Here is a 27904-nt window from a genome sequence, read left to right as displayed (position 1 = left end):
TCCTTCTCTTTCTCTGTTTCTCTCTGTTCTGCCATTCTGTCTTTCGCCCTCTCTCTGTCCATCAAGCCTTTGCTGACTCTCTCCTCGTTGCTCTCCCTCTCTCTCTTTCAATACTAAGGTAATCTGAGGTCTCTATCAGCAGACGTGAAGCCGTGCACTGCTCCGCTCTGCACTCCTCTGTGTTGAGACGCTGATAAGATGCATTGCTTGGCAACACTCCCCCAAGCCTGCATCTTTCAAATCAACAGATGTTCCTTTACGAACACACACACACACACACACACACACACACACACACACACACACACACACACACACACACACACACACACACAACCCCCCTTCAAGTTTACAGAAGTTTCATAGATGCACTGCTTCAAAGCACGCAGCTCCGACAAAATTTCAGCACAACTGAGCACCCCTCTATCTACCACATCTTTATCTTTGCTTTAGATGTTCTGAAGCAGTCCATATTGGTTTGTTCATTTCAACTCTAATGTAATGAAGTTGGTGTAGTCAGCATGGTAGCCATACTGGACAGTAAACAGCAGATTGCTTAAGACTCGGATAGGAATTCCTTTAAGATACACAAAGCCTGAGTCAGCTGGACTAACATTTGTTTGATCTTTCACTTAGTCTGTGGCTTGTGTGTTGGAGTTATAGTAGTTAGTTGCAGTATGCACTGACCTACCCGTAAAGAAAAAAAACATGCAGACTAGAGGAAATTGTGTAAAAACTTAACCTATAAAACCTATTTCTTCATACAGTACAAAATTTAATGGTAGTCTCTGCCACTTGGCCGTCCATTGTCTGTAGTTAGGTGGGTGTGCTTACGGCTTGCTCAACACCAGTCCGAAACTAGGAAGCCATCAATCACAGTATGTTTGTTTGGCTGGAGAGCCCGGCCTTGTGATGTGGAGTGTCGTTCCTCTTCTGCGTCCATCCATCCATCCACGTCAGATTGCAATGACACAGGACACTGTGCCAGCTGTGAGGCTGGACAAACATTTGCTCACAGGAGCGTGTGTGTGTGGGCACGCAGCAAATGAACGCACACACACACAGAAGGGCATGGGCATACACGTGTGCAACAAGCCCAAGTTTAGTATCACGCTGTGCCAGCATTACACCACAGCATTTAGTCTACATGTCTTCCCTGCCTTGTGGGCTGTGCTCAATCAAATCTGATGACTGGCTGTCTGTGGGTATAAAAATAAATCCCATTCTTGTTTTCAGCCTGGGCATTAGTTTAGAAGGATATTGATTGATTCAACACTTGGTAAATATGGATTTTTTTTATTTTTATTTTTTTTAGCCTGTGCCAAATTTAAGTAGCAATTCATCACACACCATGGCACTCACTGCTGATGCTGCTCTGCACTGACTATGTTGAGTGGTCTGTTCTTGTGCACGTGTCTTTCTGTGTGTGTATATTTTGACAACAGACCTGATTGTAGCAAAGCCAGATGTCTCCTTTTGTTGAAGGCTTACAGTATGTCAGCTAATAAAATGTCTGACCTGTTTTTACCTGTATCATGCAGGCATAGTGAGGAGACAGACCTACTTTCATCAATTTCACCTGTCACTGGCTCACCCTGAAGCAACAGATTGTCACTGTAACTATTCTAGTCCCAAACTCTGAGGTTTTTTTCGGGTTCTGTTCTCTCATCTCTCATTCATTCTGGCTTAGCTTCGTATGGGTTGTGCCACCTCACAACATTAAATCCTTTTTTTTTTTGTCCCACACTACTCTCCTCTCCCTCCTCTTCTTCTTCCTCTTCCTTCATCCCCATGTTGAAGAGATTAGCAACAGAACTGTTTACTGGATGTCATTGCTGTAGTCTCCAAAGTCAACTCTACTGCTTTGTGTAGTTGGCAACACCTGCAGATAGCCCCAGTGCATAAGAGAGAAACGCTGTATGATACTTAGCTCACAAGAAAGTAATGGGGTCGTCAAATAAAAATAAAAATAGCAGGTTGTCGACACACAGTTTTTGCAGTTTGGTCACAGTTACTGAGCTGTATTGATGTAATGCTTTAGAATCACTTGGACCATGACCCTGTTACTTTCAGGTGGTTTAGCAGCTCACTCTTTTTTCCGTCTTTTGTGTTTCATATTATAATCAAAGAACATGCTGTGTCAGTGTTTGGCAAGGATGTGTACACATTTGTCTCCATCTGACAGTAAACGGACTGGCAATAGAGTAGCTGAGAGCGGAAACAGATCTGGCCACACACACAATGCCTTGAAGTAGCCTGACGCATGCTGTCTTTCTAAACAGACAAGAGTTGACAGAAGAGAATCAAGCCACAGCACCGGGCTTTTGATGTGCTTCCCACATTGTTTAGAAACTGAGGGTGGAGGTTAGATTCTGGTAGAAATAAGGCTTTGTTAGAAGAGGAAGAACAAAAAGAGAGGTCTGAAGTTTTTCTGTTGACTCTTTCAGATTGAAAACCCCAGGTATTTGCGAGAGAAGCCCATTCCCTTGTCTCCGGTAAGTTGTCAGCGGGTCCCTTGTGGTTTATGTATTGTTATGTAGACAAAGGAGCTGTCTTTGAACTTTACAGTCACCCTGTCAAATAATCTCTTTCCCCTTTATCTCTGTAGATTTTCAAGTCAACCTTTGGGAGGAACAGCACTTTGGCCAACGATCAGGGCCCACAGCTTGTACAGAGCAAGGAGGTATGTACCAGCTCTTAGCAAACACCAGCTGTACCTGAAAGCGTCTTTGTGTGATAAATATCAGAACTCTTTTTAATAATTTCGATGCCATATCTTTGCGTATCCAAAGGCAGTACATGATATTTAAGAGACTGCCCTTTATATCCATTTCTATAGAAGCAAGTGTTGAACACATACAGAGAGGATCCCTTTACTGCTTTATGGCATTAGCCACCCAGTGTTTCCCATACTCTACTTGGCGGCCCACCCAGGTAGATTAAGACCCACCTAGGTAGATAAAATCAATTGATTTCAACCTTAGGCCTTATTTCAGTCTTTTCAAACTAATTTTTGACAACACACCTGTCTGAGTTACGTGTGCTGCAGTAGCTGATTGAGGCCTACAGGCTTCTCAGTGCGTCTAGCTAGCATCTACTGATGCCTACATATGACAGGTTTAGGGATCATTGGTAACTTTTAGCATCTACTGCATGTGAGGCGTTAAGGGGACATCAGTAAATTGTACCTAAAGAAAATAACCTGGGTTAAACTCTCTCCCTCTAAACTACATGAGTCTCTGCATGTACATTGGTTTTGCGCCGCTCAACCCACCACAACAAGTTAATCGTCAACCTGTGGGAAACACTGAAATCCCCACAACCATCTACATACATCCTCATGCATTGTTTGTATTGTTGAAATGGCTGAGGTGAGCATTCCTCTTAAAAGACAAAAATAATGCTAGCTCCCAGTGATGACTGTTTTTTCCTTATGTGGATTTAAGCTGAAAATCCCATTCTGAAAGCATGCTTTGAAGTCCCCTCTGCCCCTCCCTGCCTCTCCCAAACCACCACTCATTCCCCCCACCATCCGCCTTTACTCGCACTGTTAAATATAAAACTGAGCATGACTTGGCTGTAATAGCCATTGCTTTTTTCATGTCTACTCAGGGAAAGTGTTCCAGTTAGTTACACCAGGAGAGGGCAGAGAATGGGGGTACAAAGGACGGAAAGAAAGGGAAAGGAGAAGACACAGACAAGACTGGTCTTGTATATTGACCTGTCATAACACAGCTCCGTTTATGACTGCTGAAAGAGGATTCATATGCGTGGACGCACTCCTGTACACATCCACCCAAGTCGGACAGTCTACCTGTGGGCTGATATTGAATGTAGCAACACCAATACGAAAACATTAAAGCAAGTCCCATGCTGTTTGATCCCTCCTCAGACAAGCTGACTGGCTCCATATAGCTGTGTGTGGTGGGAATATAAATTTGTCACATCTCAGAAGACCATATTTAACACCCACACCAACTTTACTTTGACATACACAGTTACCACTTTATTAGTTACACCTGTACAGTCTACAATATTGCATTCCATTTCAATAGTCCTACAATAAATCATATACATCTGAAGCTTATATTGTCCAGTTTATATTAACATTGAAGGGGAGGGTTGCTGATTCAACTCTGTGCTAATTTTTGAGGCTATAGTCAAGGTTTTTTTTAATATTTGACTTTGCATTATATCGATGGGTAATTCTAATATTTTGTCCCTCTCTTGTATGTAAATAGTATGTATGGTGGTGAGTACAACTTGAGTCTGACATTGGTGTGTTTTTGTGTGTGCGTGTGTTTGTGTGTGTTTGAATTGTATGTACTGTACGTGGCCCTGAACCAGAGCATAAATTTTTAGGAGGGACGCTGTAGGAAACTGTACTGGCCTGTCATTTCCACGGAGGCCACAATGCTGTCAGTATGGGAACCAGTTCAGGAAAGTCACATAGAAACAGTGGGAGGGACACATTGGGAAACGAGAGGAAAATGTGCAGAACAACAGTTTTTTCCTTTTAGTGCTTAAATTTGTGCCATTTGCCAACTGTAGCTATGCACTGATGCACTTTTGCTGTATATTCTACATTATACAGAGGTTACTTTTTTAATAGAATTGAAATAGAGCTTTAGGGAAAAATATGTGTGAAAAAGAAAATGTGTGCATATATTAAAAGACTATTGTAAGATACAGTATGTGTATTGTGGCCTTACCTTTAATTCCTCCAAGGCTTGTAGTCATTGTGGTCATTTTGAGTGAGCTGTCTTAAAAGCACTGTTAGATGGATTGCCATAAATGTAATCATTTGGCGATCCCTTGACTTCTCATTTTGCCACCATTGGGGGAAAAAATGTATATTTGTCCAATACTTTGGTTTATGACCAAATACCTGCAGAAATAATGACATCCAGCGTCACATTGTGTTTTCTGCTGTTTTGTGCTAACACACTAAAGTAAAATGGTGAACACAGTAAACATTATACCTGCATGTCAGCATTGTTATCAAATGCATGGTAGCATTCCAGCATTAGCATTCAACTCAAAACACCACTTTGCCTTAGTACAACCTCACAGAGCTGCTAGCATGGCTGTACAGTAGACTCTTCATCTTCTTTATGCTGTTTAGCAGTAGGCTTCGAGTTCAGGGCATGTTTTTCTGTCTTGTTATGCAGAACCTTCTCTTGAACTCTGCTCCATTGTCCCAATGCATCACTGATTCCCATTGTAAGGTTGTGGGAATTCCCTTTTGACTACACCCTCTGCCCTGTAAAAGAGGAATCATAATAAGTCTGTGGTTTATGGCATTCTATTGAAAAGGCCCCTTTTTTGAGTTTTTATCATTAAAGATGCCCTCACTGATCACGTGCCTTGAGTCACCATTAGCCATTAAAAGAGTGTTAGGTGGATTTCAGGAACTCTGAACCCCACAGATTAAAGCTGTGACCATACACACATTATTTCCATGTAGAAGTGACCCAAGTCACCAATCCTACCTTAACCATATCATCCTCAATAGCCACATTAAGCTTTCCTATAGAGCTATGGAAGCCTTGTCCAACCCTGCTATTGCGTGGCTGTCTAGACCCAGTCTAGGAAATCACAGTGACATCACTTTCCTTTAATCCTCAAAGCCTAGTTGAAAATTTACCCTGGTTTAAAGCATTATACATGCCACATGTCATCAAGCTGGCGGCCGCTTAACAAACATCTCAGCTTTCACACCAGGCTCATCCTCACGCTAAGCTACCAACTGCATTGATAAGAATGCTGACTGCTCTTTTCCTATGGAACAATGAGTGGCAGCTGAGAAACTTCACCACAAGCTGCCATTGCTTTGAGTCACTTAGCTTATACAGTGTGTTTGCTTATGGGTGAGTTGTGGAAAATGTCTCGCAGGAGCACCAAAGTCCTGCTAATCCTTATGCGCACCCTAGCAGAGCCCAGTATTATCAGGGCTGGGTCTTTATTTGGAAATTTAATTAAATGAAGACTGAGGAGTCAGGCTTAGCCATAGGCCCGAGTCATGTGATTACAGAAGATACTGACACACTGATTTAAAGCACTCCATCTTTCTTTATATGTGTTTGTGTGTGAGTTTAGACTACCCACTTGGTACCTGACCTGAGGGATTGTTGGTAGCAGGCACAGCATGTTAGATGAATGTGTTAGTGTCAAGCAGTCACACTCTAATGGTCACAAGCCCCTGACTGGGGATAAGACCCTTTGCTTTCCAATGCCATAATGATGCAGTCTCTCTAATATGTGGATCCTTTGGGATGGAGCTTGATCTCTCAGCCTGTGATTTAGAGGCCCATAGCCTATCTTATCTGATTGCTTTTCAAAGCTAAAAAAGAGCAAGCTAGTGAGCCTTAGTAGTTTAAAGGGAACTAGTTCTGTAGTTTGGCTTTCAAGATGGCGCTTCAGGCTGGGAGACACAAGGGACCAACAGTGTTCCATAATGATAAAGTTACTATTTCAAGCATTTCGGTCTTCTGTCCTTGATTCTTATGTACTTGATGTATTCATATTAGCAATTTCGAGTAATAACCTGTTAACCTACTCTGTGTTTAGAACTACCCTTGCCTAGAAACTATGAGAATAATTTTTTCACGTTTCAGATATTCAATTTCAGCCAAAGTTTTTATCCAACCTCACTATCTGGACGGACTACAGTAAATTAACTTCTTGTCAGAGTGTGAAAATGGCATCTACCTGCTCCTCAGTAGATAGCAGAACACACCATACCAACTATCCTAGAGCATCTTTGTTTACTAAGAATGAAAGACACACCAGGGGACATTGTACATCCCAGGCAAGGCGAAGGAGTTGCACAAACGCAACCTTGCTTTGTGGAGCCCAAACAGTTAGCAGATGATTTGTGAACACATCCCCCCGAGGAAAAAGGCCTTGACCCCACGCTGGTTTTGACAGCAGAAAAAGCAACTGTTTCCGTCTTCTCTTCACATTCTCTCTCTCATACCTCCCCTTCTTCCCTCCCTCCCTCCCTCTCTCCCTCTCATCCTTTCAAGAGCAAAGTGTCAAAAAACATGGCATCTTACAGCGCTTGCCACAACTCTTAAGAAGAGAAGAGGGAAAAAAGCTGTACCACCCAGTCGGGCTGATTGAAGACATCTCAGAAGCCCTAGGTGTACGACATTCCTTTTCCTCCTTTCTTCACTGATGCCTTTATAAACAAGTTTCAAACACCCCAGATCTAGTTTGACAAACTTTCTCCAAAGACTATTTGAAGAGAGGATGAGAAAATGACACCCCCGCATTTTGTGCCAGCAGAATCAGGTCTCCACTTACCTTTCTGCTGTTCAATCACTGCCATCTCTCTCCTTCTATCTTTCTCACACTTTCTTTTGCTTTGTCCTTTCTAGTCTGACAGGTCTCCTGTGGTCCCCTCAATTGCACACAAAATTGCAGTAAATCAAGAAAAAAGACAAAATAAAGAGACGGAATACTTAACAGAGTTTAGTCAAGGATACAGTGTATAAATGTAGCTCAAGTGCCTTAATGTGGAGGGGCATCTACATGGCAATTTATGTGTTTTAGTTAACAAACACATGCTAACAAAATCTGAGCTCTGGGCTTCAAAGATTATACCATTTCAATCCCAAAGCATAGAGACATCTTTTTTTTCTAACATCCAGTATTTTGTTGGTGTTTTTATTGTATTATGATCAATATTTATACACTTCAACCATACTGTAATTAAAACATATTTTTATTTGGGCTATCATCACAGTTGCTTCTCTTTGATTTATACCAATAGAAGGTCTAATGTGGCTTGACTGTGCCAAGTAAAGTCGTGGGAATTTTCTACTTAATTGTTTTGATGACTAAAACAAACAAAAGCTAGCCATGGGACGTTGTTAAACACTGACATGTTCACACACACAACCACACTTTCAAAGGAAGAACGTTGTCATGGTGCTCCAGGGTTGATTAACACACCAGAACAGACAGTGACTAAACATGAGTAGTGACATCAAAGCAAATGGCCAGTCATCTTTCTGTCAAAGGTTCTCTTTGTATTTCCAAGTGTCGTGTGTTTGTGAATGGAAACATCTTGTGTGTAAATTTTAGCAAACCAGAAAACTAGAAACTAGAAAGAGTAGCAAGATAAAGCTGAGGGAAACCTATTTTAAGAAGCAAATGTGATTTTTAATGAAAACAAAGAATGGAAAATAACTACAAATTATATTACAAAATATAGCAGCAAAAATAGGAAAAAAACTAAAAAGTGGTGTTTTAAAAATGGATGATTGTTATGTAAAATATGATAGCAATTCACCCAAGACTCTATTAAAGATTGACTAACAGTTAGCTAGGAAAATCTTAGATAACTGTAAAGGTTTGTATGAAGGACTTCTTCAACTAACAATTACAACAATTTCTTCATATAATTTTTAAAAATCTGTCATTTAGTATTATTGTCTCCCTGTAGACAAATGCAGACATACAAAGGTAATGCTTTACAAAACCAGGCCATAATTGTGAATAATATTGTGGTGCCAGAGATGTGACAATTATTTTCCAGTAATCACAAATGACTAATGGCTAATTTTTTATTAAAAAAGAAAAGACGGATGACGATGAAAAATTGTTTGTAATTTTCTTGGTCAATAATAGAAGTTGACAAATAGGTCATTAAAGGTTTATTTCACTAAGACCGGGAAGCCCTCTGGCTCAAGGAGATTGTTTCAACATGCACACAACAATGCTGAACTTTTGATCCTCTGAAAATACTGTGTTGAAATCAAAACAGCCACTCTCTCCATGTTTAAGTGCTATGTGTATGCACAAGTACACACACAAAAACACACTTTGTTGCTTTCACGATGGACTGACTGAAGATTTTATCACACACACACACACACACACACACACACACACACACACACACACACACACACACACACACACACACACACACACACTTCACATTGGTTTGTGAAGCTTTGTGCATGGATAAATGTTTTTAAATGTAAATGTGGTTTATTTTGTCATCATCTACACTCGTGTGCAAGTAGGGACAGATTGTATCTTTCACCTAGATTTATGTGATCTCTGTTATCCTATCACTCTTTATGATGTTTTTTTTCCCAAAGCATGTCTCTTAAAAAAAAAAAAAGCTCGGACACAGATCTCAATGTTTAACTTCCTAGAACAAATTTTGTTGCTTGTATTGTCTGGTAATAAATATTGTTTCTTCCCTCAAACAGATGTTTTTTTGCTTTTCAGCTTCATTTCATATATGGGAATAAAAGCTGAATCATTAGAGAGTTAAAAGTTGTTCACAGTGTTACACATGTGATATTTGGTTTTCTGTGGTTTTCCAGATTGAGATGAAGATCAAAGTACTGGAGTCCAAGCACCAGGAGGAGAAACTGAAGATGCAGCAGAGACATGATGCAGATGTTGAAAAAGTAAGAATCCAAACTGAAAGGTGATGGATACTCTGGCAGCACAAGCTACCATTGTGAATGGATATTTCACCACCATTATGTGATTTCTGGCTAGGGTTTGTAGAGTTTGTGAATAGGTATATGTTGTTTTTACGTTTTGGCAATTTCAAGATTTCTAATGATAGCAGTTCCCTATCAAAACACTGGCTTGTGTAACGTTATAGGTCACAACAATGAAATTGGCCAGTTGTAATTGGAAAGTGATGAACATGAATAGCAAGTTTTTAATACGTAAATATTGAATGAATTCATACTTTTGCAATCATAAATGCGCAGAAACACAGATCTCATCTTACATTAATTCAAGTAACCTACCGCAGATACCGCACAACCAACGTCCGGTAGCTCTTTATAGTCTGTGGTGCATGTCCAACATTGATTTGGCCATCGTTGACTATGACTTTGCATACCTTTTGCTTCTGGAGAAGGACTTCGCATCAGAGTCTGCAATAGGGCATAGTCTAACCATGACTGAATCCCATTCTGGACAGCTACTGCTTTTCTTTGGTTGCATTTGGCATGAAATTGACACTGCTTTTCAGTCACTTCATCTGATCAGGCAACCATGATTTCAAGTGTATAGTACCCAAACTAGGCTGGTCCAGGAATGATGTCCACTGTATAACTGATAATGAGTCTTTATAGTTACCAGTTTATATTGAGAGATAACATGTAAAAGGAGTTTCAAATGATCTGAGAATTTCTTCTGGGGTAACTGGAAAGGCAGGTCTGTTAACTTGAGTGCTCATGAAAACTAGTTAACCTGTGTTACAATGCCAATCACTGACTCTTGATTTCATTTGGTGGCTAATGAAAAGGAAAGGAATGAGGCCGCCTCTTCTCATTGCCCCATCTCTTCAAAGCTCTTTGTCAGTTGGTGAAAATAGCAGTAAAGCTGGTTTATTTCACACCAGGTGCCCATCAGTTAGGTTGCAGATCAAGAACCTGGGATCTGTCACGTCCTCAGGATGACTTTCCTTTGCTGCCACAGAAGCTTTTAATAAAACAGAAAAAATACTCCAATTTTCTTCCACTTTAAGACGCCCATGGCTTCTTTGTGTTTGACAAGAGACAGGATGACAGCTAGCTCTCCCTCCAGCTCTCTCTCTCTCTGTAATTACATACAGATTGCGAGTTATGTCCAATTTAATTTCCTCAGAATTTTACCCAGTATTCCCTCCAATGGCTTCAAATGGGTGTTATTCTGGGTTGCACTCTAATGAGACTGATGGAAGGTGGGCTAGTTAAGATTTTGTTTTAATTAGTCTCCTTTTAAATAATTTATAGGCTGCTGAAAGGCTACTGGTCATTGTCCCCATGCTTTAAATGGAGAGGGTAATGAGAGAGCAGGCCAGAGTGCTGTATGCTAATGGTTGTGGATCAGTAGTGTGTGTAGTTCTGAAACATTTAATAACCTCAGGTGAAGAAGCACATTGTTATGTTCATTTTCTTAACATGCAAATGATCTGAGATTAACAGCAGGCCACAGGGCACACCAGGAGACACTAGAGGGTCACCTTTAACTATATGGGATTAAAGTACATTTGTGTTGTGAAATTGGTTTTTGTTTCTCTGCATGTGCAGAAAGTATACTCATGTTCTAACTAAAGCTTTTGTAGGTGTGTTTTCTCCTCACTTTTAGTTCTATTTACTCTATTAACTGATAGTATTGTTTAAGGCCGTGGACAACCAGGCTGGATTCCCCCTGCATTAGGATGGCATATAAATGCCAAAAATGGGAACTGTAACAGCTGTCATTTCCGTCCGTCTAGCGCACTCTCCCGGGACCTGACACTGTGTCATTGTCTTGCTCGGTGGATCCGTAAAAAGACAACAATCTCTCTGGGATGGTGAAATGGAAAAATTGCGTATCCCTAAATGTTCTGTGAACTTTGATCCAGCCGCCCCATCCTCCTTTCATCTCCCCCATCCCATTCACACAGGGGATGACAGGCTTGGCAACTAAGTGCACTTGGGTAGAACAAAATGCTAGACAAATAAAGTCTTACGGGCTTTGGGAAAGTTCTTGACAGAAAAAATAACCACTCTTTGTTTCTGCCATTTCAGCCAGAAAATCTTAGTATCACCTGTTGTGGGGCTATTTGGTTTATTCTGTCTTGTTAATTGTGTGGGTAATGTCAATAACATTATTTATTAGTTGTGCTTAAAAATAGGTTTAGATTAACATTTTAAACAGATGATTTGATTCCACTGTGAGAGCAGAATTCGGTAAAGTGACACTAGGACAGTTAAATGTACATTAATCTTACCAATACAGTGCACAAAAGCCTGGATTGTAGTGTAATTTTACAAGAAACTTCACCCTTGTGAATTTGTTTAGAAACCGTTAGAAAATGTGCTTTCTGCCACACTGGGCAGTGGACACACCCTTAAACCATTATACATTATGCAGTTGAGCCAAGACACCTTCTTCCTCAACATGGAGAGTGCTAGACTGTCCTTTTATAGTGGAGCTCCAACTCTCCATGGTCTAATTTAAGTAATTACACGCAGATGGCAGCAGCAAACAGATGCAGTTGCCTTCTCACACCTCACACAGGTGGTTCACTCAGTCATCAATATACTCTTTTAGCCCGTAGTTTCTTTAGGATTACATATGCATAAGGGGTCTTGTCAGGTCATACAGTGAACTATGCATACAAAATGTTCCATGGCCCTAATAAATGACCAAATCTTTAATTTTGTGATTATATTTATTTGAGATAAACTAGTGTGCATAATTAAGGGGTTAATTTTAAGGATAAAAAAATCTCGATTTTTGGGCTGCTTTGTTACAGAGTTCACAAACATTGCTTATGTATTAAAAAAACCTATAACGTCATCAGAAAACATTGATAACTTCAATTTAGTTGTTGTCAGTTCTACTTTTAGCGTCTTTTTAAAAAAACAAAAGGTTACCTTCTGTTTACATTCAGCATTTCTCACCAAAACATATAGAGTATCCTTGAGCCCAAACAAATGCGTTGAATGTATTTCCTTCCTCATGAAAACATTTGCAAAGATGATTTCCTCAAAATTGTGAATCCTGCATTGTTAATATTTATGTTTACTTGCTAGTAGACTATTTTTCCCTGCCTTTTTGGGGCATCGCTGCAAGTGGTTAAAAACTTCAGTGTTCCAAGTGATAACAAACTTTGCATGTAAAACTTGTCAATTAATAGTATTTGGATGATAGCTTTGATAGATACTGGTGAAAGTTAAAAGCTTTTTTACAAAGACAATTAAATAGGAGCGATCATAATGTATGCAAGATACACATTTTCTCAGCAGTAAAAAAGCTGAGTGTTCTCCAGTATGTGTTTAAAAACAATCTCCCTCTCCCTCCTTAGATTCTGGACCGAAAGAATGGTGAGATTGAGGAGATGAAGAGCATGTACCGGGCCAAGCAGAAGGAATCGGAGGAGATGATCCGTAAGCTGGAGAGGAAAGGTGAGAGGTCATAAGATTGCAGGGTTAACTGGGAGGATGTTTATACTAGTGTCTCTGAACACTCAGAGCAAAAAGCCCAAAAAAGATGCAATTCCACAAGAGACCGACTGGTGTAGAGTGATATTCTCCAGCTGTGCTGCTCAATACAAAGTTTAATCGCATAATGTGTCTTTTTCCACATGCTTAATTTCCTCCTCCCTGCTCTGCTCCTATTCCACCCTCTCTACAATTTCGTCTGTCTCATAAAGCCCATGATGAGAAATATATAAACTTGGCAACGAGGATTGCTACTGGCCATTTGATAGAAACAATATCTTTATTGACACTGATGCACTGACACTGTCCATCTGTGTACATACCCTGAGGTAGGGCCTGACTGCTCTGTGTATATGTATGTATGCGCTCCCACAGTTCAAAGTTTGCTGCGGGAATCCCAGGTCATCTGCGAGAGTAAAGAGAAGCAGATTGCTGAGCTGAAGAAGATGTCGGATCAGAGCGCCGACTCCCTGAAAAACGAGTGGGAGAAGAAGGTATGAGGAAACGTTGAAGGGTTTGGATATTCTGCAGCCCAACCCCCCTGTGAGCAGCCTTGAGCCAGAGAAAGACTGTTTGATAGCATGAGACCAGTAGACTTTGCTGCAAGCAGCCAGGTCCTGCTGTACTGTTAGAAAAAAATCCTTATTCTTTCATGTTGTGCTTAGGTTAGTGTAGGGTTTTTTTTTAGTGCTGAAAAATTAATGCTCTCTGTCCTGGGTAAATTGTGTTTTCATTCCTGATAGCTCAAGCTTATCGAGCTGCTGGGGTTCAATAAGATCCTAATGAAATTTCTACTCATCTCTTCAAGGTCATCTGAAGTGTGTGATGAGGAACCTTGTGGAACATTTTTCTCAGATGTAAAAAAAAAAAATATAACTATGTAGCGATGCAAATAATGTTTATTCCCCTTGAATTGGCAACATGTTACATGTCTAAAGAAATTGATTTTATGAAAAGACAACTGATAATTGAAACAAAACTAGAAAAGTAGTCATGGAAATACAGGAGAGGAAAGATCTGTGACTGATATGTAGTTATCCTCTGCCCTTCCAGCTGCATGCTGCTGTGACAGAAATGGAGCAGGAGAAATTTGAACTGCAGAAGAAACACACGGGGAACATTCAGGAGCTGCTGGAGAACACTAACCTTAGACTGGCTAAGATGGAGGATGAGTATAACGCTCGGTCTCGGGCAACTGTGAGTACAGGAACAGGCATGCGTGTGTATGTGTGTGTTTATGTTCAGTGATGGATCGTTACTAAGTGCGTTCAAGTACTGTACTTGAATACAGTTTTGAGGTTCTTGTACTTTACTTGAGTATTTCCATTTATGCTGCTTTATACTTCCTCTCCACTACTTTTCAGACTGAAATTTTGTATTTTTTTTCTCCACTACATTTATCTGACAGCTACATTTGCTACATCAAGTTGGAATTGTTTTTCTGTTTGTTATCTTCACTTTATACTAAAGGGACTGCAGCTTTCAGAGATTCATCCTAACCAGCAGCAGAACATTCAAGTGTTCAGACACTTCGAGTGATTTGCAGATTGTTTTCTATACCCAACTCCAGACTTCCACCGATTTTTAAAAAAACAAAAAAAAAAAAAAAACAGGATTCTGGGTCACAAGATGGGTGTCTTTTTGCATAAAACCCTTGCCTTGTTTGGCTTTAGGTGTCTGTCATCTTTATAAAGGTCTTTGATCCAAGTGTGTATTAAATCTTAACCATGCCAGTGGTTGTCCTCGAAAATGTACGTGCATACATACATACACGCACCTCTAAAGCCACTTTTTCTGTTTCTTTGATGTCATATGAGAGGATTTTGGTTTTAATTGGGATCACGCACATTTTGTTAGTGGAGATCATCAACACCAGAGGCCCGTTGAATGCACTGTTTCATAAATAGGATTGTTATCAGTATCAGCGTTCATGGGCTGTCATACACATCACACATACAGTACACACATATTGCTCCTGGCCTTAATCTGTCAGCAGGCCCACATTTAAAAGGCATCAAACACTGGACAGTGCGGGGCCGGTGGTAAGGCCCCTCTTTTAATAATTAAAGACAGACAAGGCCCCAGAGAATGAAAAGAGCCCTCTGTCATTTTAAATTAGCTGCTGTCCTGCTATGAGTTTGGGCTGATCTACACACACACCTACGATAGGATGTTCAAAGCGGACTTTATTTCAGGTGAGTTAATACAGCACTCTTATTGCGTGGTTGCCGTCTCTAAGCTCAATCCTTGGGAGTCAAGGTTGTCTCCTGTCTTTTATTGTGTTTTGCTCTGTTGATTTATTGTTTTTTTTATAGGAGTATAGAAATTTCAAGAAATTAGTCAGAAGACCACAGTGTATCCAATGTGCAGATGTTTTGTACTTGCAGAATATTTAGTCGTCCACAGTTTTGACATAGTAGCAGTGAGCATTGCAGTTTGTAAAGTAAATGACACTATATGCTCATCTGCTTTAGGCCTCTACTGTTCCTCTACTCACTATGAGGGGGGAGATCTAGATGCTATTAAAAGTTCATACCCAGGACGCAATGCGAAAAGTTTGTTCGGTTCACATGTAATGCATGCAAGCCAAGACAAACCCAGACTGATGATTCATGCTCATTCAAATACAGCACAGTGGATCTGGTTTAATAACAGTGAAATGAAGAATGTTCATCTTCCCATCGCTACCTGGTTGGATTTCTATCCAAAGCAGATCAACTATCTCACAAGAGGCTTACAGATATGTCAGATTTTGTTATTTTTGGACGTTACCTATGCACAGGGCAGAACAGATAGAATGACTGAGTAGGTGTTTGAAAATAAAGACAAGCCAGTATCTGCCTTGGTATTGCACCAGCCAAACGTCCTGACTGTAGTCAAAGCATGTCCATATCCAAATTAATGATAATGGAGATGTTATTAATATTGTCTGGTGGTTAGAGATGCACTAGTAGCAATATATCTTTCATCAATTTCGCTTTCAATAGTATTTTGTTATCTTTTATTCCAAAGAGTTTGTCAAATGACTACGATAATTGCACCGGAATTGTTAATAACATTTAAATGATCTTAAATATGCAATGTCTTATACAAATACATAATCATATAGTATGGTATAGCGGTATCAACTTTAGAAAACAATATCTGTGCGTCCCCAGAAATGGTCACAGAAAAACAGGGCTAAACAAACTCAGAGGTACATTGTTTGATAACTTTCCCTCAAGTCTACTGTCTGTTCTGTCTCCATTGCCAGACTTTTTCCTCCACTTACTGCTCTTCCTCTGACAATAGTGTTTGAAACACAACATCCTCCAGTTGCTGGCCTTAGTTCTGACACTTACACTGTAAAAGGTCATCATTCAATCTGTATGAATGTTTTGTTATAAATTACACTAATGGTCAAAGTTTTAGAACACCCCCATTTTTCCAGTTTTTATTGACATTTAAGCAACAATTCCAGTTAATAACCTTAAATGATACAAAGTTCAGTGGTTTTAAAAAAAAAAAAAAAGTTTAGGCCTTTTTCAGGGATAAAGAAATTGGTTAACTTACTGCTTTCCTATAGCAGTGGAAGTAAATGAATAACAGAGCCCCTTCAGGGGTTCATCCTACAGCAAGATAATGACCAAAAACATAAGAAAAGAACTAGATGTCGGCTTCACATGCTTTTGTTCAGGGGTTCATCCTACAGCAAGATAATGACCAAAAACATAAGAAAAGAACTAGATGTCGGCTTCACATGCTGAAAGATCAGCACACTGTCCAGACCTAAACCACGTGGAGCTGGTTTGGGATAAACTGGACAGAAGGTGAAAGCAAAGCAACCTGCAAGTGCAACACATTTGTAGGAATTTCTGCAACACCGTTGGAACAAACTTTCGGAGCAATGTTTGATTTCAAATGTAGAAAGAACGTAACAAGTGTATTCGACTGCTAACTGAGTCAAAAATTTAGATTCAGTGTAATTCAACAAGAAGATTCCATGATTCCTTTTTAAAAAAATGTCCAATAGTTTATTTTTTCTGGGCTTTAATTTAATTTCAGAAACACTGAGGCATTGAATTGTTTAAATTTAAATACCAGCAGGGAAAATTGATGTGTTATAAAACTTTTGACCAGTAGTGTACATGTTTTTTTTTTTTTCCATCTTCAAAGACTTGATCACTTCTAAATCTTTGAAGGGGAACAAAGCTCATAATGTGGCATATGTAGTTTGCACTTCACACCTAGTAATTCTCCTTCCAAAATACCTAATTAGGAGGCATAATTTACTGCCACTGAGTATCTCCAGGTGTTACCCAGTCCAGCTTCAGTATGGAGAGGTGCTTCTTCTCATCTCCTGCCAGGAAGCTAAGTGTCAGCACACATGATAGCACAACACAGGCCCCTTGTTCCTTTTCTCAGCACCCTACACTGCTAACACAAAGACAAAAAACTCTCTCACCGGCCTTGCTGGGCGCTGCTCTCATACTCTTTCAAACACACCGCTCCCTGCTCTCCCATCATTCCACCTTCTGTCATCGCCAGATTCTTGTCATCATCTAGATCTACTAGCATACTCCATCTTTAATCAGTGGCCCGTCATCACCTTTATCAGCCTGCCCACACTGCATTCCATGTTGTCACAGGCGCACACACACACACACACACACACACACACACACACACACACACACACACACACACACACACACACACACAAAGACACAAAGCTCACGTGCTGGGGGACAGTATGCAGCAAGGGGACATTTCATCAACACAGTGCCGGAAGAAGCTGTCCGATATCTGTATCAGTTGGACTTTGATCATTGTCTTTATTGAAAATCAGACACCTGATTGTCTTTATTGAAAATCAGACACCTGACTGGGCTTTTGACATTTGGTATTCAGTAAAAACAGACATAACTCTCCCCTAACCTTGGCAGTAATGAAATTTATTGGTGTGTGGTGGAGTAATTTCATTTCAGCCTAACACAAATCATCAATTCATTCAGGTTTTTGGAACATGAGTTCATAAGTTCCAAGTTCCAAGGATGCACTGCTGATCTTTTTGGAAAGGTTCTTTTTTTTTCTTACTGTGTGTTAGTTCTACATTGCTGCCTTTTATAGCACATTACCACCAACAACTCTCAATATTTGGAAGTGTGTGAAACCAAACCTAAACATCCCCTTTCATTAGTAAACATGTCCAGACTTTGAGGTTAGCGACACTTTTTTAAACAACATATTGGGCAATTTCAACACACAGGCATGGCTGACAATTGATGAGATTAAGTGTACACGCTCAAGTTGCTCTTCTGCCAGGACTAATAAAGATTAAAATATGTTAAAAAGAAACAAAATTGGACCCTTTTTTAAAGTAGCGTATGAAGGTTTCCAAACAGGAAAAGTGCCCATTAAACCTGTATTGCCATGATGACTACATGAACAATACATACAGATAATTTCACTTGATCTTTCCTTGTGTAGAAGTGCAAGTTTTTCTGCAGGTTTGACCTTTAGAACAGTTCGTATAGAGAAGATATTTTAGTTGTGATGACTTACAGATCTTTCTGATATCAGTACAAAAGGGTTTATTTTAAATCATACCCTAGGTTTAGCAGTAAGTATAATTTATAAGAAATAATCTTTGACCTCAAAAACTTAAAAAATCAGCCTTATTACATAGCATATTATATAGAGGCAAGAATCAAGTCAGATGGGCCGTCGGCTACATTATTAAGCACATTCTTCCATATTAGCAGCCAGATTTCTGTGCCTGACTTTACAATGGGAGCATGCAGTCCTCTAACCAATGACATTTTCTCAGCCTAGTGCCCTCAGTGGTTCAAGCTGATTAGTTCAGCTTTCTGTGTATCTGTGTGATCCAGGAGCAAATGGTGCTTGAGCTGGAGCTGCGGGTGAAACAGCAGTCAGTGGAGGTGGAAAAGGGAAACGCGCTGCGTCAGAAGGTGACACAGGAGAAGGCCCAGTTGGAGATCCACATTGCTTCCATCAGTGCCGAACTTCAGGAGGCCAACAGACGGTCTGGAGCTTTTTGACATGTGAAATAGAGAGAGATAAAAGGATGAAGACATGTAGTGATGAAGAGGATACAAATGCTCTTACTTATACACCTATATTGTTAATTTGGGAGGCTAATTAAAGCTGTGTGCCAAGTCTTCATAACTAGGTGGTTATAACTAGGGCTGCTTGAGAACTAATATATTCAAATAACATTATCACTATCAGGGTGACTGCAGTGGGAAGGTAAAGTGACTCATATAATTAACTGTTAATTTGGAATAGGAATAGGCCAATGTGTGTATCAACCATCCTACCATGCAGTCTGAGTCAAGCTCTTAACTGTCCACAGGACCATGATCCTGCAGAAGGAGAAGGAGCAGCAGAGTGAGCAGTGCGAGCAGACTGTGCAGAAGCTCCAAGCCAAACACGAGACTGACATGAGCCACTTATATCAGGAACATGCTCTTTCTGCTGCTAAGGTCTACATTACCACAACACCGCATGGCTCTCCCTACCTGCCCGCTACTATTGATTGATACAAAAGACAAAACTTTTTACTAAATTTGGCTTTTTTTTTTTTTAAACCAATTTCCTCTCTGCTTCCCTTGTCTAGGCCTCTGAGGTAATAGAAGACTTGGAGAAAACTGTAGCTCAGCTCAAACAGCAGCTGCTGGACAGTGAACATCGAAGACACCAACAAGTCAGGGTATGCTTTGGGTGGTGGAGGTGTGAGCATATATTAATGTGCATGTGTGTGCACGCTTTGGTTTTTGCATTTATACCTCACCTATACATAAACAGCATGCATCTTTTTCAGTTGTCACTGTAAAAATACCAGCCATGAATGTGCTTAAGGTTAGAATCGGCTTGTCTTTGTGAATGTTTGTCTGAATTAGTCCTTCACACCATATGTTGTTTATGTGCAAATGTGCCACCGTATAATTTGTTCAATATTGACTCACTTTTTCTTCCTTTCAGGATCAAGACATAAAGTTTCAGCAAGAAAAAGATGAACTGCAGATCAACTGTGAGAAAAAGGTATTGTGTAACTTGCTCCTTCAGGAAAACTGATCCATTGAGCTCCATAGCTTCTGTCATTGCATTAAAACAGCCCTGGACAAAGTGATTACAGTCAAGTAGAGATCAAAGCATGGAGTCACATGTTCATTTTGGCTCCCCTTACTTTTAGATTGTAGGTCTGGTCTCGTAAAATCAGAGCCATGATTAAAATGTAGATGTAAGACTGGACAAAGAAATGAAGGAGGATGGAAATTTGTAATTGAGCATAAACGTTATCAAACGAAGAAAGTTGAGAGTGAGAGTTGTAAGCAAATCCACATAAACTTGTAGAATTATTTGGCAAAAGAGGACATTTTCTGTCTGTATGCACTGTCAGTGGACCCAGGCCTAAACCTAATTGCACAAAGTTCTTTACTTTTGAGGGACCCTCTTCAAAGCCATAGTGCATAGTCATAAAAATGGGAGTACAGAGACCATTTGTTAATGATCTGAGCTGGTCCAGACCAGGACAGACTTCTTGGGTGAAGATCAGATTTAAAGACCGTACTGCACCTGGGTATTCTTCAAAGTGCCAGAATTACAATGTGTGTGTTGGTGGCAGGCTGGCATACCCAGAGACAGGCCCCTCTGGCTGATAACACCTGCAAGAACTTAACAGGCCTCTGTGCACTTTATTTCAGGGTCAGGGAGAATTTAAATTAAACTTCTCTAAGAGAAAGTTTGGTTTTGATGTCCTTGTGTTTTCCTCAAACATAGTCTGTTTTTTATTCCGTCCATTTTATCAAGCTACATCTTTTTCCAACTATCCTTTTTTTCTTTTTTCTCTCTACAAGGTGAGATGAAAACAATGAAAGAAAGAGGTGTTAGTTGTTCATTTTCCTTTCTTTTTCCTCTGGAAAAATTCCTCTTTCCACTCTTCAAGAGTGCTAGATGAGACACGTGAAGGAGGCCAGAGTATGGTATCTGGACATAACAAGGGCCCATATGGCTGCCATAGATCCAGAGTGAGAGGCCCTCTGTGAAGGCAGATAGGCTCAGATGGTACTTTTGATAGGGTGATAGAGAGAAGAGACGAGGCCAGATGCAGAAGGTCACAGGCAGCAGAGTTTTGTTGAGTGATGTTTGACGGTGTCTGCTGTTGCGCTCACTTAAGCCTCTCTCTGTCTCTCTATTCCTCTTCTACTCTCCCTCTCTCTCACTCTCTCAGGTTTTAGCAATCCACAGTGAGGCAGAGAAAGAGAAATCAGAGGCTAAGAGGAAGATATCCAAACTAGAAGATGCACTCAGGTACAGTGAGAGAGGCTTAGCCAAAAGTGTTACTTGTTGCATGAGTTGCATGCTAAATCTGAATTAGCAATTAAATTTTTTTTAATTTTTATCTAGAGTTAATACATAAATACACTGTAAAATAGAAAACTGCTTTACACTGGCTCCAAGGTTTTTTTGTTTTTGATTTGTTTTTTCCAAAAGAGACAAGATTTTTTTCACCAGCAACTTTCTGATGGCTAAACCTTTATCCTGTGTTTTCAATGGGACAGATGCAGCACACAGTTGACCACTTCATTTTTGATCCACCACCCAAAGCTGGGGTTCATAGCCCAAGTCTGAATACAAATATCTTAATCTATATACACCATATATTCTGAATTATCTCAGAATTTACAGAATAATCAAATTAATGAGCTCAAAACAAAGTCTGTCTCTGTAAAATCTGATTGTTTGTGTGTGTGTTTCGTCTTACTCCTTCCCTCTTGGCCAAGTGTTGAACATGAGGATATAACGCACACCATCTTGTCAGCTAGTGTTTGTCTGAGTGTGTGTTAGTGTGTTTTGCAAATGGGTGCAGTTGACATAGATAGCAAGCTGGACCAATGAATCCTACAGATAGAGCAGACTGGAAGACAGTCAGAGAGACTTTCAGGCATGGTGTGTTTGTGAATGTGTGTGTGTGTGTGTGTGTGTGTGTGTAACGCACTACTGCACAAACCTGATCATAATCTAATAATATCATCAAAACATAAACACAGTGATAGTGCCTGGGGTTGTTTAACAGGTATGTGGACAAATTTTCTACTTTATTAGCGTTTGTACGGAAATGTACCCCCCTTTGGTCATGAAATTTCCAACATATATAATGTTAGTGAAGCATGATATTTATTTTACAATTATTAGTATCACATGTTTTAGCCTTGACTTGGTGGCTTCAAACTATATTAAAGAGTTGTTTATGTCTGCTGACTTAAGTCTTTGATCATAAGAGCAGTGTGTATGAATTCTGATTTAAGGTGGAGTTTGGCTTTAACAAGCCAACCCTTGCACACTCTCTCTGATCTTTTTTATAACTCTGAGTAGCTCTGTTAAAGTTGAGAGCCTGGAAACTGTGATGAGAAGTCTTAAAGATCAGAGCTTCACATGTAACAAGCATTTGTGTTGTCTGGAAGAAAACTATCATACCTAATCCTACTCTATAAATCAAACAGTCCCTACAATAATAAATTGAGTCATATGAGAAAAATACTACTAGCCTTTGACAGACATTATGTTCCTCTTAATGTGAGACATGACAATGAAAGTCATACAGTATAAACTGAATATTTAATAAGAGAAATATCATGATTAATGGTAGGTATATTTAAGAATTACATGAGGTAAAATGATTTAAAATATGTTAAAGCTTCACTAATCAATATTTTTATTCCAACAATTTGTCAAATGACTGTAAAGTAAAAGGGATTCCTCTTAGCGATGAACCTTCAGACAGTTATCACCCCAACTCTGCAGTTCCCCTCAGCTCTACAGATCTTTTTAGCATCTTTCAGCACTTTGTTTTGGTTTTGTGGCCCACAAGCATAATGTTTTGGTTCGGTCCCACTGCTCTCATCAGTCACTTTTCTGGCCAGAGCAGGCAACTGCTGTCAGCAAAAGAGCTCAATAAATCCACTGTACAGTACCTGCCCAGTGCCATACAACTGACAGACAAAGTAAGTGGCTAGCAGGTGAAAACAGTGGAGCATTTAGCAGTTAAAGAGCCAGATATTTCCCTCAAGAGCTGGTGGAGACCTGACCCGAGATAAAATTAATGAATATTGTCAGGAGGCCAGTAACTTGACTTCAGTTGAATGTTAATATTGCTTTGTGTCTTCTGGATGTGTATATAAGCAATGGCTTGTTCCACTGTCCCAGAGTGCCTAAAAAAAAATCAATAAATTCTGCTTTAAGATCACTGTGCAACAAGTTTTGACTTGTCATAGCAGAAGTTTTGACTTTTCATAGCAGAAAAGACAAAGTTGTAGCTAATGACAGTAATGTTGCTGAGTTCCATCAAGTGTCCCAGTAAGCCATCGTGGTTGGGGGCATGCACAATACCAAGACCCTGAGACTGGCTCACCTGAATGGAAGGCAGCCATCACGTTATGAATAACAGCTGCACTTCTCCAGCTTTACCATGTCAAAATGTAAGATGTGAAAAAGATCTACTTTATGCTACTAAATACATTTTAAGCCCCTATTGGATTATTACAGGAATATTATATAGTGAAATGGAATTCTTAACAAAGAAATTAATCAAAGTAATAATCCAGATAACAATAATCCTGCCACTTCTGCCTGTTTTGTCAGATTTGTGAGACCATTTTTTGCACTTTGGATAATTATTTGTATCATCACCATTTAACTCTATCACTCCCTTCCCTCCCCAACTATGCAAACACACACTGCTGACAGAGTAGACTTCTACAGACTCCAGCTTATCAGCCAACCAACCAGTCAATACATTCCGCTGGGTAATTAATCCCAAACAGAATGGCATTACTTGGTCACAAGCAGATTACAGTTTCACTGGTGAAACCAGAGTGTGTTCTGTACAATCGAACACATTCTACAACCTCATCTCTAGTTCCAGCCATAGACGACCAAGGCTAGTCACAGTGCCATCACCCCCCTTGAGAGATTTTCAACTGCTTGCCACAATATAGCAACCGATAAGCAGTGTGTTGAAAAGAATGAGTTAAGCATGGCTGTATTTGCTTTTTTTTGTGTGTCCTTATCGATTCCCAAGGCACTTTCTGTCTTTAGTGGCCTCTGAAAACAATGATAAATCTTTTTTGTGAGGAAGAATTTGTATTAAGCTGTAGAACATAGTTCCTATTACTGTTCCTTTGTGTTTCTGTCAATGTGAAACAGCATGAAAACAAATTTGGCAGTTTTGTGGCGTTTAGTATTCAACTTAAAGATCGCAAAGGGACATTGATGGTTATGCCTGCTTATTGTTTGTGCTTGTCATTGTCAGCCCAGCAACAGAGGACAAGCTTAAACACAGCAGACAGATCCATTTGTGCATAAATTATCCTTGTTTTTAGTATCAGTAACGAGCCAGTCGTTCCCTCGTTTAGTGTTAAACACTGAGAAACTGCAAGTGGCCCATTGGGCTCTTAGCTAATTAAGTACTCAGGCTTCATACACACACAGACTAAGCAGTCTGATGTCTCCTACCTGCCTGCTGCCGTAGCAACACTGACGGCCTCTAAAGGCGATCCAGGAGAACTTCAAAGTCAAAGCAAAACTCTGTGTGTGAGTGTGTGTGTGTGTGTGTGTGTGTGTGTGTGTGTGTGAGTGTGTGAGTGTGTGAGTGAAGATGGGAAGATGGGAAGATGGATGATAAAATTAAACAAGTAGAACTGCTCAACATGCCTTCCATGTGCCAGATACTGCATGGTATGTGAGCTTTGTTATGATATGTACTGTATTTTGTGTGTGCATGTTTATGTTTACAATTTACTGTTAAAAGTACATCTAAACCTATTAATAACAGTTCATATATACAGTAGATTTAATTTCCTCTGTGTAAGAGTAGGATAGCAACTGATGATCAATGTGTTGGCAGTTCTGATTATCATTATTCATATGGAGCATTTATAGCTGTCCATTGTTTACACCCACTCTTTCTTTCCAGTATAAAAAGAAAATCACCACGTCCTGCCATGCAAATAAGCATAGCTGCGTCAATTTCAGTTCCAGGTTTGTGTTACTATAGCAACAACGACAGAAAGTACTACAAAGCTGTGTAGAGAACAAGTTTCTCTCCTCTTCTTTCATCCATCGTGCCTTAGATCATTGCAGGGCATTAGCATAGAGATGGAGAGATGCACTACAGAGGGGGAAAAAAGGATAGAGGGAGCTCATCTGGGAAGCAGCTTGCCTGCTTTTGCAACAATGACCTCCAAATCACAATTTAAAAACATCAGAAAACCACCTGAATTGTTAAAGTAGGGAAAAAGAGCTGGTTTATTTAAGAACAGCTGGTTTATTTCTAGATTACGGTATTTGTCTCTCGGTGAAGAGGCTGTAATATTTTTTTGCACGCAGTCCTCCATACCATTCCATCCCTCCTTCCCGCCTGCCGCTTGCCACCCAATGGGCTTTATCCAAACCATGTGCCTGCTAAGGTGCGGTGCAGGGTTGTAGAAACTCTGACTGTGTCTCAGCAGTGTCTTCTTCTCAGTTTGACCGTTCACACTCTGGAGTGGCAGAAGCAGCCTCTACTGAAGGCAGCTGGGGGAAAAGTGCGCTCGCATCTATGAGTGGTTACACGCTGAATGTGTGAGCGCCTGTCCAAACCAGTGCACACACGCAAGCTGTCATGGATGTTATGTGTGTCATTGTTTGTCTCTTTCTCAGTGTTTTTGCATGCATACCCACATGCTTGCATGATATAGAACCCCTCTACTCTTAAAGGGGTAGGATGCACCCAAATTGTTCTTTTATGTTAGTTCATGTGTGTGCAGACATACATACCCTACATCTGTGTGTGTCTTTGAAGTGGTTTTATCTTTCTCAGCATTCCTCTCCCATGACAGGAGGGATGGAGGAAAATGGGATGGTTGTCCAGAGAGGGACCAGAAGTAGCTGCGCAGAGGCTACACAGCCTGCAACACCAGTTAGTGTTAAGGTGCAGGAGCAGGTGGAGGTATGGATCCTGAATATTGAAAAGCTTCACCAAGGCTCAATATTTATTCCCATAGCAACTGCACTGAAAGCAGAGGTTGGAGATGGGTTAAGCGCCAGTTCAATACCACAGACCTGACAAAAAGAAAATTGTAAAGAGCTCTTTAACTGGGTCCTATAGTCAGGGTTCAATGAGTTACAGGACAATTACAGTCTCAGACACTCTTGCAGTATACTTTATCATCATCAGTGTATTAAACACTGATTTGCAGACATGATCTTAGCACGAAAAGCCATTTATATGTTTTATATTATTCATAACTATAGTTTAATGCTAGCCTAAAAACAAAGCAAAAAACTCAAAAAAAATTAACAAGGAAAGGCCATTTGTTTTAATTCTGAGGTTAGAAGTTAATAGGGGTGCAGTACAAATCTTATCAGCTTGTATCATTGCAGTAATGTCTATTACTGTAGAGTAAGTCTAGCCAGTGTTTCTTTTGCCTTTTGGAATATTGAATTCAATGGATAGATAATGAATCAGATAATGAGTTTCTGCTCTGAAAAAAATAAGTGATCCTGGCATGTAGTTATTCACATATATCTTGTCATATCTGATGATTGCAGTATCTCATTTCATTTCATGTTTGCCCCAGATTGATATTTTGATATCTTCATGTCATGCTGCAATGATGTTAAATATCTTGCCATGTGTACACATTGTGATTGTCACACATAACTAAATTTGACATTTTCACAGTAGGCTAGCTTACTTACAAATATTCACTGACAGTATGAATTTATACCAAGCAGGCTCAGTTAGTTCATGCTCTGAACTCAATCTGGATAGATTGTCTTTAGGGCTTTCACTGTTTCATTAAAAACCTTCCAGCTTCATTTTCCATTGTATAATGTGTGGGATATGTAAATACAGTATGTTTACTTTAGGGACTCATGCCTGGTTGATTTAGCATACTAAGTTGTAGTCTGCATAATTCATAAAGCCAAATAGCATCTAAATGCACCACTAAGGCAAGAAAACCCCTTTTTCAAACCATCTCATGAGTGAGATTCTCTTCTCTTCTCTTCTCTTCTCTTCTCTTCTGTAGCTCTTCTCTTCTCTTCTCTTCTCTTCTGTAGTTCTTCTCTTCTCTTCTCTTCTCTTCTCTTCTGTAGTTCTTCTCTTTTCTCTTCTCTTCTCTTCTGTAGTTCTTCTTAATTTTGAGTTGTATTCATACAAAGAATGGATAACATCCATATTTCACTATATCTGAACTCTACTGGAGTAGTAAATAGTTGTGTGGAAATATTAAGCAACTCTTTAATTTTTCCGGGGTGAAACTAACTTAACTCCAGAGCCATTTTGAAGTATGAGACAGACATGTAGTGTGTCTTTTTGTTCTGTCCCACCCACATGTTTATCCACCCACATAGTGGTACTGTCAGCCTGGGCTGCACCAGATTCCTCTTCATCCCTCTCTCTCCTTGGGGCGTTTAGTTGGCTTTGAGGTAGGACACACTAGCGAGCGCAAGGGAAAGTCACCAGTTTCATCCCTATTGTTGATTAGCGTGCATGCGTTTCATAGGAGACAGTTTGTAAAGATTAATTGAAATGTCATCTGTCATATCCAGCAACGTTTGAGCAAAGCACTAAGCCCTTTTCCCTCTGCAGTGTCCACTGATCTGTGGCTGACACTATACTTGAACTCCCACTAAAAATACATCTTTCGGGCTGGTATAAATACTAAAAATGTAAGACAAAGTAAAACAGGGAGGAACATGTTTGTAAAGGTGAAGCTTACGTTAAAAATCCACAATTGTCTAATTGCTATTTTTAAAGAAGCTGGCAGCAATAGTAGCTGAAGAAGAAACTGTTCCCTGCAAGCACCTAGATGACAGTTGTGTACTGATGCTGCTTTCAGTGAGGGATGGTAATAGTGAAACCTCATTCTATGTGTGTGTGGCCATTTTATTGTGAA

At 39.9% G+C, this 27904-nt stretch overlaps 1 protein-coding gene across 6 annotated transcripts in view; it reads left to right on the top strand.

Moving 5' to 3' along the window:
* Positions 1-27904, top strand: part of cep112 (centrosomal protein 112) — a 98949-nt gene that overhangs the window by 11812 nt on the left and 59233 nt on the right. For all 6 annotated transcript variants that reach the window (XM_040123609.1, XM_040123607.1, XM_040123606.1 and 3 more), the window contains 11 exons: positions 2448-2495; positions 2609-2683; positions 9348-9434; positions 12824-12923; positions 13335-13453; positions 14013-14156; positions 18830-18984; positions 19315-19444; positions 19579-19671; positions 19944-20003; positions 21193-21272. In XM_040123609.1, coding sequence (XP_039979543.1) covers positions 2448-2495; positions 2609-2683; positions 9348-9434; positions 12824-12923; positions 13335-13453; positions 14013-14156; positions 18830-18984; positions 19315-19444; positions 19579-19671; positions 19944-20003; positions 21193-21272 — 1091 coding nt within the window. The remainder of the gene's footprint in view (positions 1-2447; positions 2496-2608; positions 2684-9347; positions 9435-12823; positions 12924-13334; positions 13454-14012; positions 14157-18829; positions 18985-19314; positions 19445-19578; positions 19672-19943; positions 20004-21192; positions 21273-27904) is intronic.

Source organism: Xiphias gladius, chromosome 3 (genome assembly GCF_016859285.1).
Source record: "Xiphias gladius isolate SHS-SW01 ecotype Sanya breed wild chromosome 3, ASM1685928v1, whole genome shotgun sequence".
NCBI lineage: Eukaryota > Metazoa > Chordata > Actinopteri > Istiophoriformes > Xiphiidae > Xiphias > Xiphias gladius.
Note: the sequence above shows the minus strand (reverse complement) of the source record. Positions and strands in the feature narration are given on the sequence as shown.